The sequence below is a fragment of the Tribolium castaneum genome, chromosome 1, assembly GCF_031307605.1.
Source record: "Tribolium castaneum strain GA2 chromosome 1, icTriCast1.1, whole genome shotgun sequence".
NCBI classification, from domain to species: Eukaryota; Metazoa; Arthropoda; class Insecta; order Coleoptera; family Tenebrionidae; genus Tribolium; species Tribolium castaneum.
In genome coordinates, this window is record NC_087394.1 from 11,650,119 (window position 1) to 11,662,715 (window position 12,597).

The 12,597-nt window shown below is 31.0% G+C and overlaps 2 protein-coding genes across 7 annotated transcripts in view; one reads left to right on the forward strand and one right to left on the reverse strand.

The window, feature by feature from the left end:
- Nucleotides 1-553: 553 nt before the first annotated feature.
- On the reverse strand, nt 554-2,191 carry LOC656503 (uncharacterized protein). Its single transcript, XM_963029.4, has one exon. It carries the CDS (start codon nt 2,088-2,090, stop codon nt 585-587), a length of 1,506 nt encoding a protein of 501 aa, XP_968122.1. The 5' UTR covers nt 2,091-2,191; the 3' UTR covers nt 554-584.
- A 5,179-nt stretch (nt 2,192-7,370) lies between these two features.
- Nucleotides 7,371-12,597, forward strand: part of LOC656419 (uncharacterized protein) — a 41,722-nt gene continuing 36,495 nt past the window's right edge. For 3 of the 6 annotated variants that reach the window (XM_064359925.1, XM_015978449.2, XM_015978448.2), the window contains exons 1-2: nt 7,371-7,962; nt 8,013-8,199. In XM_064359925.1, coding sequence (XP_064215995.1) covers nt 7,816-7,962; nt 8,013-8,199 — 334 coding nt within the window. In that variant the 5' untranslated portion in view covers nt 7,371-7,815. The remainder of the gene's footprint in view (nt 7,963-8,012; nt 8,200-12,597) is intronic. The other 3 variants (XM_015978445.2, XM_015978446.2, XM_015978447.2) reach the window with 1 other exon arrangement.

Genomic DNA, 12,597 nt, shown 5'->3' on the forward strand with positions numbered 1-12,597 from the left:
TTTATTTTGGAACCCTCTATCTACAAATTGTCACATTTTTAGAATGTTATTGAGCTTGCACGCATCCCTGGGTCACCCTGTATTTGTAGGTATTCAATTTTTTTAGACAGTATCCCAAAATTTTCTAGTTTCCTACGTCCCTATGGTTAAATTCGACGTAAAATCCTCATTTTATTTGACAAACATTAAGGCTTTGTCAGAAAATTTTCATAGGGACTTCAGTTTTTTCAAATGTTCTTTTTTTAAAACGAAATAATTCCGAAACTAGAAGATAAAGTAATAATATTTTATAACTATAAAGTTACATTATTTTTTGCATAGAATTTAATTATGCAAAAACATATAGGTGTTCCGTTTAAAAAAAATATAATTTTGGTTCATCACCCTGTATACAAGACGCTATGTGTAATAAAAATATTTTTAATTTGTGGACTTTAAGTCAATCTATCGGATAATGAAAATGGCATGGCAAAATTTCAAATAGCAAAAAAGTTATAGACCGATTACATACCCCACCTGGGTCACCCTGTTTAATACAAAATTGAAATACAAGTTAAAATTAGTAATCCTTTTATTTACATTAATTACAACATATTGACACCTCCGACAATATTAACAACACGTCCTTTGTACCTCTTGGAAATATCCTGCTGCACCTCCTTTTGCAACTGCTTGGTTTTCTCAATTAGAAGCCTAATAGCAGGCTCAAAATTCTTAATTTCGCTTTGATACTTCTCGATCTGTTCCTTCAACACCCCAATACTCTGCCTCATCCTCTCGGTCAGCGTCAACTTTTGCTTCAAATTCGCGGTCAAAATATCTACATACTTGGGCGAATGCTTGATATTGTGCAAATGCAGCGTCCGCTTATTCATCAACTCAGCCAAAGCCACGTTCACACAATCGCTCATCGACGTGATCGACTCAACCGTTTGCATCTGAAGCATCGTTGGCGCATTTTGCATTTGAGACATCGCCAAAATATCGGAATCGTTCGATAACTCAAAGAGGCGCATTTTGAGGAACGAATCCAACTCGAGCAATTCATTTATGACCTGATCGCGCATTTTGGGGTTATCGAGGACAGTTAGGGCTTCGGAGCCCCTGGCCACCCCTCCGTCCATTCCCGACTTTTCAACGACAATTCCCGACTCTTCCAGGGATAAATCAACGTCGGTGTGTTCAACAATCTCGAACTCTTCGTCAGTGCTGGGAGTCCCCCAATCGATTTTCGACTCTTCGAGCTCGAAGTCGGGGTTTTCCCCGAAATCGATTTCATTATCACCGAAATCAATCTGTTCTTCACTCTCACTGTTCTTCTCAAGAGTGTCTTCCTCTAGCTCGATTTTGAGCGGTTTTTCCCCGTATGTGTACTCATAAGTGGTGGGGTTGCCTTTTTCGGCCACAAATCTCAACAGGGGAAGTACCTCAACCCCTGTGTCTTTCCCAGACAAGTACTGGTTAAAGGCAAGGTATAGCTCGATGGCCGGTTTAACCAACTTGATTTTCCCAGCTGCGTTTTCGTAAATTTTGGGTAGTTCCCCCAGGAGTTGGATTAGCTCGCTCTTGATGTTTTTGCCCGTGATTCCCAGCTGTTCGCACGACGTGTTGAACTCCTTAAGGGCCAGGGCTTCGTTCTTGGAATAATCCTTGATTTTTTTTTCGGCGTCTGTTTGGGATTGTTCCAGTTTTGCCACCTGTTTTTTTAAGCTGGGGATTTCGTAGCTGACGTTTCGGATCAGGATTTGCGCGGCTTCGGCCAAATAGATGTTGTCTTTTTGGTACATGGAGACGATTTGTTGCCAGTCTTTCATGCGTTGGGAGCCGTAACGGCCGAATAAATTCTTACTGTCCGCTTCAGTTTCTTTCAAGATCTCGATGATTTTTAAACAGTGGAAGTAGTTGATGTGTTGGCCGGATAGTAGTTTGATTATTCCTTCGTGGGCTGGCATGTCTTGGATCGCATTGTTGATTTTTTCGCGGACTTGGAGGATGCTGTTTTGCCAGTCTTTGGTGACGTGACGCCGACTCACCAACCAGTCCAGGAGCTTGTTGTTGTTAATATCGATTGGAATGTTCTGTTCATCCATTTTCAACAATTTCTTATTCCTAAAAATGATTAAACATATGTTGAATTATTTTGAGTGTTTTGACAGTTGTTTGACGTTTGACAGCACAACTGACACAACACGTGATATGGCAGTGGCACCACAAATGTTATACTATTTTTTTTGTTGCAAATGTGGCTAATAGTTTCTGGCCTACATTTTTTTTATAAACTAGGGGGTCATCGTTTGTATGAGTTGTATAAAAGTGCAGTAATTGTTATTTTAGGAATTTAATAATTTTCTGACACGTTAACTTAAAAAATAACTTTCTCTTAAAGGCATTGGGAACCTAAAAAAAGCTTAAAAAACCTTAGATTATAAAATAGTATGATAGTACTGAAAACGCTCATTTCAGTAGAAAAAATCGTTTCTCTGTATCTTTTTCCTAACTCAAGTTATTTCGATTTAAAGTTGGAATTATGGCGTCATAACCACCTCTGAATCGTTTGTTGGTCTATAATTTGGTCTAATTTTAAGATGAAATAGATTCACTGGCAGAATTTATCAAAATTTGACAAAATTTCTCAAATGTTTTTGCGAAGTTCGGGACAAAAAAGTCAAGAAACTTTCAACGGACTAACAATAGCTTTTTTTAAACTCAAAGTCCAGCTATAGAAAAAATGTTTATAGTGTATTTGTGAAATAATCTTTTCACTCGTAGATATGTCTTTATCGTCTTGTATAGTAAAAAACAATTTTTACTAGAAATATTTACTTTTCAGCCGGCCAAAAATTTTGGAATTCCCTGTATGCATATTTGTTTGGTTAATGATTTACCATGCGATTTTCAAATTTTTTTATCTAGTTATCCATGACAGTTACATTAACCCGATGTACATTACGGAAATAAAATTCCAACTTAAATTTTTTGTGTTCTTTGGTGAATATTTTAGACACATTGACAAATAAAGCGATGTTGAAGTTATTTACGCAATACATTTCACTGCTGAGGTAACTGTCATGGATAACTAGATCATGATTTTGAAAAATCGCATGGTAGGTCTATATGTTACATATTTAGTTTTTGAAAAGATGCGTTTCTGAATGTACACTCTGTTCAAAAATGGTTGTTCTTTAAAATTACCGATGAAATGCAAATGCAATGTGCCGCTTAATTTAAATTTTGCATGTTGTTATAAGTGAAATATCGGTCAAAATAATGCAAACAGGCAAACTAAAAAACGACAAAATACACAACAAAAATTACGGAAAATTAAATAAAATAAATAATACACCTGAAACAACTTTGCGGAAAATTGCAATTTTACTAAATTATTTTTTCAAATAATGTAGATAAAAATGTAAAATAGTTATTTATGATTGGATTTCTTATTGAAACTATAAATTACATTAGCTATTATTTTTTTAAAGTGCATAAATAATTTATAACAGTTAATTTTTAGAGAAAATGCGACGTTGGCGTTTTTATAGTTTTGAAACAGCTAATAGACGATGAACAATCATTTTTGACCAGTCTGTAATTTAAAATCGGATATCAAATATTCTAGAACATTGTTAATTTGAATTCAACACAAAAATCTTGAAAGCTAAAACCTTTATTGGTTGTAGTACGGTGAAATCTCTTTTAACGGACACCTTTGTTAACGGACATTTTTGTTAGCTAACGTATTTTAAATGGTATAGTTTTTCTTTTAAGCGGACACTCCAATGATTCGGATCAATGAAAACAAAAAATATCTCTTTTAAGCGGACAGTAGGTCATGCGCGCGATGTTATTATTACTTATTAGTTATTATTGTAACAAATCGGTAGAAAATTCAGGGAATCACATAAGCGGGTATACATATTTTGTTTCAATGTTAAACTGATTCATATTCAAATCTTTGAACGGGTTAAAGTTATACGTGTTATTATTGCACTAGTTCTTACTTGCTGTAGGTCTTACATGTCCATATGCATTTGTTAGTACATAATTTATTAATTTCATTCTTTATACATTGTTTATAAAGCATTTGTTAAAAGAAAAAAAATCTGGGTCAAAATAAACCGAGTGTACGAAATTTTCAAAGAAATAAGAAATAGGAAAATCCAATAAAGTAGCAAATGTTAAAAATAAAAATGAATTGGTGAAGAAATGGCGTGGAAGTGGAAACGTTTGTGAAAAGTTTTTTAGAGACTGACGAGATTGCAAAGGCAATTTAAAAAATTAAATTTTCTAAGGCAATTGAAGGTTGGCTAGGAAAATTAAAATTCGTTTTCATATAACTATTTTTATTTTTTCAAGAAATAGTTGATAAATGTTGATATCGTATCAGATAGTAAATTATCGTTTAATAAATTAATTTCATTTGTGACCATTATTTCTCTTTTAAGAGGACATCTCTATTAACCGGACAAATACCATGTCACCGTCGATGTCCATTAATTGCAGATTTCACTCTACTTCCACAGCATGAACACAAATTTAATCTTATTATCTACATTTAAACAAATAACTAATTGAAAAAGATTGGTGTCTATTATTACTTATTAGTTATTAACGAGATTATTCAATTTTCTACTTAAGCTGATTTGTAGGTTTTTTTACTAAACCTTCTTTCAAAGTATTGTTGAGTAAAGTTGATTTTTTACATCATACTCTAGTATTCCATGGTGACTGTGGGCGTCTCTTTGTCAATAATCCGCCCAAAGTTTCAGTCTTTGAACTTTTCAGAATAACGAAGTTACAAATACGAATACTTAAAGATTTCGCTAAGTAAATTGTTTTGTCTGAAGTTATTTGCTCAAGAAATGAGTTTCAGCGAGTGGACCTTAAAAATGGAACTGTATGTTTTTCAGATAGGTAGTAGATTCCTCAAAAAACTGTTGAGTCTTAAAGAAAATCAATAATGAAATGAATCAGACAAACGTCTTTGTTTTATACCTTGTAACAATTAATCTCACACCGATTATATTTTTTTGTTGGTGACATATTGTCACACATGTTACATTTTTATTATATTTAGTGTTAAAGATTTATTTATATTTAAGATTATTCACGGTAGTCATCGTATGATTCATTAGTTTTTGTTAATGCGTTACCTAACTGATATGCTTCGACCCTCTCTATCTGCGCGCTTTTTCCGATCACCTGAAGTTTTTTGTTAATGACGATTTATCGATATTCTTACAAAATTTAGCCAGTTTGTCGATCACCGTTGTCTCGAACGCGTACCAATAAAATTATCGAGTGAGAATAAATGCACAAAAATCAAAATTTTGCGGTTTAAAAGTTTCAAATTCGTTGACTGGTGGTGCGTGTGTTGTTGTGTGCTACTGGAAAAAATTACCTGGGTGAAAAGAAGACACCAATCCGAATTAAGGGTTAGTCTGCAATGCATTTTTTTAGAAAAACTGTAACATTTTAAATTAATTTAGTGACACATTATTGTTCTAATTTCATTGTTTTTTTATTTCAGTAAATCTGTTCAAGATGATGCGATGGGACTTGTATTTTTAATGGTGAGTGCATTTTTGTCTATTTTAGACTTAGTTTTTAATTTATTATGTCTTGTTACGTTATTTATTTTTTATATTTTTTAGAAACTGTAACAGAAAAAGAAATGATGGTACTTAAGTGCATTGTATTTTTTTGTTATTTTCGCTATTCAGTTGGCACAAATTTTTTGATTTTATTTTTAGTTTTTACAAACAGTATCCATAGATATGATTTATTTATTGGAACCTAGTACCAGTCAAATAGTTTGCAACCCAAAATTAGAGCCACATTTTTAAAATTTGAAATACGGGCAGGATAAAGAAACATAAAACACCTTATATTTTCATTGTTGAACAATCGTTTTAAAATTCTGTTAATTTAAAGGACACTTTGAAACTTTTAAAACCACAAAACCGAAAAATAAGGCAATGTGCAACGACTTCTGATTAATTTACTTTTTGTTTACACATGACGGACGGGACAAAAAAATCTTGTATGCGAAAATAGCTCTAGAATATTTATTCAGACAGGTTTTAATATTATTATATTATTAAAGTCTTTAACAATGTTAAAATTAGCAGTGGAATCAAAAAACTTTTGGTTTTGTTTAACAACGTAAGAAATACGAACAACTTTTTATGTTTGCGGTAACGGACGGGACCACAAAAGTTATAAAGATAAAAAATATTTTTATTTTCTAAACGACCAGAAACTAAAAAATTTTTTTTCAAAAATACTCAATAGTTTTGTAATACGTCATTGAATTTTAGAATCCAATGATTTACTTCAATTTAAATGATTTTTTATTTTTATTTTGAAAGAAACAACTACTAAAATAATTTTGAAAATTCGGTGTCATGTTTTATTTTTCTTGGAATGGCTGATTTATCGCTAAGTGAGTTGTATTTTGTATTAATGTATTTTATATACAGGGTGTTTTATAGAACTTTATGAGGCCTCTGCTTAATGTACCTAAATATACAAAAATCATAAAGCATTTAATACAAAAAATACACTTTTAATGATTTAATCATTAATCAAACTAATCACTGTCTTATTAATAGTCATGAATTGTTATTTTTTAGATTCTAATCTGAATTATTTGAATTATTTTTTTAAATAAAGATTGATAAAATTGTAAAACAGATCTTAATGATTAGGTCTCTCATTGAAAGTATAAATTACATTAGCTATTAGTTTTTTAAAGTGCATGAATAATTTACAACAGCTAATTTCGAGAATAAATGCGACGTTGACGTTTTTATAGTCTTGAGACAGCTAATATCTATCTTAATCACTAACTACCCAAAAACGTTGTAATTTTTTAAAGGGGTGAACAAACTAGAAGAGACTTATCTACATTTTCGAAATTTATAATCGAGTTCGTACTGGAATATATGTATTCTTGGTGGCAGAGGCTTCATAAAATTATGTGAAACACCCTGTATTTTTTTCTGACAAGATAGTTTTAAACTTTCACCTGGTTTTTGCTTTACAAATTAGCTATTAATTGCTGGTTGCATTTTGTAAGCGTTAAATGTAGATGAGATTCCTGACTTATCAGCATTTGAATATCGTAGATAATTTAAACAAATGAGTTTTTGGCTATTAAAAAACCAAATTTATTGCGAGATAACAAATGCGTTTTGGAAAAAGTTGTTTTTTTTTGCTGTATGTTCGAAGAAACATCTTTGTAACCGCAGTTGGAGCAGTTTTTTTATAAAAAAAATCACCAAATTAATATGGTGTCTAAAATTACGGCTGTAAAATGGATTTGAGTTTGAGAATCGCTGCTTTGCTTCGATTGTCATGCGCGCGTAAGAAAGAGACAGATGATTGTCATTTGTTGTGAAAAAGATGGCGAAATGTCATAATCACAATAAAGATGTGCGTTTTAACAATTAGAAAAATTTTAGTGCATCAACGAGCTTTAGTGAGATGTTACAGTGGTGCTAGTTTACTAGTTTAATGCCAAGACTAGGTTTGTGAGCGGTGAGGGTGTACTGATGCGACTTTAAATAGCACTCTGAACATAACCTCTCTCCGCTATCCCACTTATTTCATTTGGTGAAGATTGATTTTAACAAATGGTACCGAACCCGGACTTGTAAATAATTTAAATTGGTGTGGAATCATTTAAAATCGTCGACGGAATAATAATAGTTCTACAAATGTCAAATGTCAATTATTAATAACCAACAAGTGTGAATAGCAAATTGGGTGAAAAAATATCGTCTTTTGTGCGTGTTGTTTGTTAAATTGAGCAAAATGACGAGTACTGCGATGGAGGAGTACGAGCTGATGAAAGACGCCAAGTATCGCATGTATGTGGCTGCCATTGATAAGGCTTTGAAGAATTTTGAGTACACGTCTGAATGGGCCGACCTTATTTCGGCCTTAGGGAAGTTAAATAAGGTGCACAAGGGGCGCAAAAGTCGCATTTTGGTGCTAATTGTCCCTTTTAGGTGTTGTCAACTTATATGAAATTTCCTGTAATTCCTAGAAGAATTAAGATAAGCAAACGTCTTGCACAATGTATGCATCCAGCTTTGCCTTCTGGCGTTCATCTTAAAGCCTTAGAGACGTACGATATCATATTTAGATGCATGGGCACGAATCGGCTTTCGCAGGAATTGTTTATCTACAGTGCTGGTAAGCCCCTTTATTGATTATGCGAGTTATTACCAAAACTGTGATAACAAGGTAAACATCGTTATCTTGCTGTTTTAACTTATTTATTACAGAAATAGTTTTGGTTAATGAATGATTTATATTTACTGTGCTAAAATTATACAGCTTAAAAAATATTTCTTATTCAAATATTGTCATTCCGTGATAAAAATAATCCTGTAGTTTCAATAATACGTCCTTATCTTTGGGTTTATGAAATCGTTCAATATTTACAAGAGGGAATGTGCATCAGTGTTTCGATTTTTAAACCTTTTAGTATAACAGAAGTGGATTTGTTGTAATTTCATATTTATGATTGTAGGTGTTGGGTAATAACTCACACCAAATGGTTTTGAAACTTGTTTAATGAGTTAGTAAAGTAGACATTTATTACAGTTGGAAAATAAGTCAATTGGATCACATGGTTGAGAAAATATATTTAGATTTAATTGACAACACCTGTATTTATTTTTACTCACATGCTTTCATTTAAAGTAAATAAAATACGTTATTTTTGGTTATTTTAACGGAAAGTTTTACATTATATTTTTTTTTATTTTACAGTTTGGTGTAGTGTGCTAATTTAACGTTAATTATGCAATAATCATAATAATAACGAGCTCATAGAAATTATTACTGTGTAATGAATATGTGAGGCAATAAATTTTCACCAAGTGCTGGTAGCATGCAGTAGCGGTTCGTCAAAGCCGTATTAATTAATTTTAATAAAATATGTTATCATTGAAAGGTACATTAAACACACAGACTGCACCAAAAGTAAGGCAAGAAATTTATATTTTTCTTATGCGTCATAAAAAAATCTTATTATGTCGATTTTATTCGTTTTAAAACTATATTTTTACACTATTCGGAAATAAAATTAACTAGACGCCCTCTGGTGATGACTTTTGAACTATGTCGAAAACAGTAAAGAAATTTTCGTAATGCCACATTTAACTGACATTTAATGAATTGTTCAACAATTTTGCGTGTATAGTGTTAATTACTTACAACAGAAAGAATTACTTTAAAAGTACGTGGTGGTAAATACTAGCGTTGACTTTGGTTCTGTAGTTTTTCGTGGTATAAAGTGTTTATTGTTGGAACTAGAAAGTGGATAAAAAGTGAAAAATATTTAAATTTTGATTACAAAGTGTTATCAAACAGTTGTCTAATTAAAGATTATAAGTAATGGATCACAGCGAACACAAAGTTTGGCTCAAAAAACCAATAAATTAGTGAAGTGTTATGAATTTTAGGTTAGAATTTTCCACTGAAAAAATCATGAAATGCTGCGGTAAATCTACAAAACTACAATAAAGATTAACAACTGCTGATACATTTAAACGTAAATTATGCCAAAAGGTAGGCTTTTCAATGTCTTTGTAATAATTTTCCAATAAAGAAAGTGAACCAGTCATTCGTTATTCGTGTTTTCCTCGTCATCTCTCATTTGTCAACATAAGTTTCTTGCATCAAAGATGCAATAATCATTCCGCATAGGCAATGTAATAATTGTGAAGCCTCAAAATTCGTACAACGCTCAAAATATCCGAATAAACATTTTCCCGCCATTTATGGTTACTGTTTTCGACCTAGCTCAGTGGCGCCCCCAACGGTAATTTTATTTCCGAATATTGTCTGGCTTGTCTGGCGTCATTTGTTTTTGATTAATGACACCATTTTTAATTTTTTAAATGACAACTGACTTTCTGTTTAGACTAGAAAATTTAGAAAATAAAATATTTCAAAAAAATTAGGAAAACAAAATAAAATCATAAAAGTTATTACACAAACAGCTTTATCTTTTTGCTATTACTTTATTTTATAAGGGGTGATTATTTTTTGTTTGTTTTTGTGTTTAGGTGTCATATTAAGTGTTTTAATGTAAATTATACAAAAAAATATAAAAAACAATTTGTCGCTTATATATAAGTCTAGAAGAAAAAAAGTAAAGCCCAGTATGTTTAATTGTCAGTTTTTTTTTAAATTTCATTAAATTTATTTGTTTTCTTTCCTATTACTAGAAAGGTAAAGATCTGTAACTATCTAAAACAGTGAACAAAAATGTCGGTTGTTATTCAAAAAAATTAAGAATGACGTCACAACACAAACGAATGACATAAATTTCATTATAATATCAAAAAGTAACATTTAAAAAATAAAATTGACTTGTTTATGAATTTCGTGCATTACTATTGCTTAAGTCTGTATAAGATAACAAAATATTCTGTTCGTTTTAACCTTATTTTTAATTTCGTTGTTGGAAATTTTCCGCTTTATAGCAGGAATTTTTTTAAATCAAGTGAGTTTTTACTTCAAAATACCGTAATTTTTATGTTATTTCTTGTTTTCTGTGTGTTTTAACAAAATTTTGGAATAAAAGTTTCGCAAAATTTCACAAAATAAGTGAGTTTTTTTACCTATTCTTACGAAATTGTGACATTTTTCATTGACAAACTTGTTAAAACGCCCGAAAGAGGCCAAAGTAAAGTAAGTCTCGACATTCATTGGTAATTTATCGATGTATTTGTGCAAAATTTTGTGAGGAAAGTGATTTTTTGCTGAACAGTATGCTCAAAAAGTACATAATATAAATTTGAATCAATTAGGTAACTGTTCAGCATTTTTAAGCAATTTTGCAAAAATTATTTGTTACCTTATTAACGAGCTAAGTCCAGCACAACAGTCATAAATGACCTAATTTTCGATTTTTATTTTTTTTTGTTTTTTCGAAGAATAATTGAGTATTTATCTCAAAATATCGTATTTTTTGACTAAAGCAATTTTTGTCTGTTTTATCGAAAGCAAGCTTAAAATTAATCAAAACCACTTAAATTTCTATTTAATTAAATTAATAAATTTAATTTAATTTTCTTCTTTACAAAATTTGTTTCTTACTCAAAAGACAAAGACACAAAGTTACTAACGTAATTTTCAAAATGATGCTAGCCTAATATGCTCGTAAAAGGTGATAGTAAAAAATTAAATAACATTTTAAGTTTATTTTTTGGGAAAAGTGTCTTTTTAAAACTTACGAATGTGCTTAGCCGTTTGAAAAAAACAAAATAATGACTAAAGTTATTAAGAGAGTTTTCATCGTTCTTGAGGTGATTTTGCAATAAATAATTACTTTCTCTCTTATAAATCGAACTTATTAATTTAGCGAATCAATAAAATAATAGTTATTTATTTAATGAGTTTGAGTGTAAATCGGACGCTTTATTTCACGAGTGGATTTTTAAACCACGAGTGAAAACGAGTGGTTTATCATCCACGAGGCGAAATAAATGAACCGATTTACACAAAAACGAGTTGAATACAACATTTTATTCTTCGAAATAGACACAGGAAGGCTTAAAATTGTTTTAAATTTGTTAAAAATAATCTGACGTTTCGTACTGAGAAATGCCAAACAGTTGTCAAAACTTCCTTACACAGGAGAAAAACCGTAAATTTTGACAGTGTCGAAGAATAAATGAGTTTTTAGTTCAAAATGCTAAAATAATATCATTTTTGACTTTCATTTTTTGCTTGTGGTTTTTTGTTTAAAAAGGCAAAAATAAAGATTTTGAACAATTAGGCGACGTAGTTTTCTCACTCATAACAGTCATAACGAACTTTGGGGGAATTAGTTAGGTCAGGTCAGGTCAAAGTCGTTTTTGATTTAAACTGGAAAATTTTCTTCGTGTTAGAAGTGGATTTTAGTTGAAGAAAATATAAATTTCGACATTATTAGGTGATTTTTCGGTTTATTTTTTAACGCACTTAATTTTTTGGTATCAGAGATATGAATGGTTAAAAAGAAAAATTTGCTTTGTGAGTTTTGTTTAGTTTTTCATCTAGCTTTGAACCCACGAGCCGCTACTGAATCATGCAGCGTAGGTGATTATATCTCTGATTCGAAATAAAGAACTGTTTGATGTTTTATGGGTGCGTTTTAATCAAAACAAATATGAAAGTAATATCAAAGTAATTATAACCAAGACGTTTTGCCAAATAACTTTCTTATAATTATGTAACAACCAAAGCACAATTTGCGAAAACACGATTTTTCAATTAACGTAATAATTAGAGAGAGTTTTTATTATTTCATCTGTAATAAAAAAATACATATTTCAATATTTTCAATTCACAATAAATTGGAATACTGCAACTTTAATAATGTTTATAATTCATGTGCAGTCTTGATTACCAAGGTTTATTAAAGTTAATTGCTTGCTCGTTTTGGAAGTAATTGAGTGATACATACATAACACAAGAGGTATTAGTTGCTGACCTTATTAATCGGTTAGAATTTGCAACAATTTAAGTGTTAGCCAATCGAACGAAATCGCCCTTTTTTTCTATTAAATAATTTTTTTCCTGAGCTGAAAAGTT

What these genes read in the sequence shown, in the direction of transcription:
- LOC656503 (XM_963029.4), bottom strand. Translation starts at nt 2,090, where the DNA reads ATGGATGAACAGAACATTCCAATCGATATTAACAACAACAAGCTCCTG.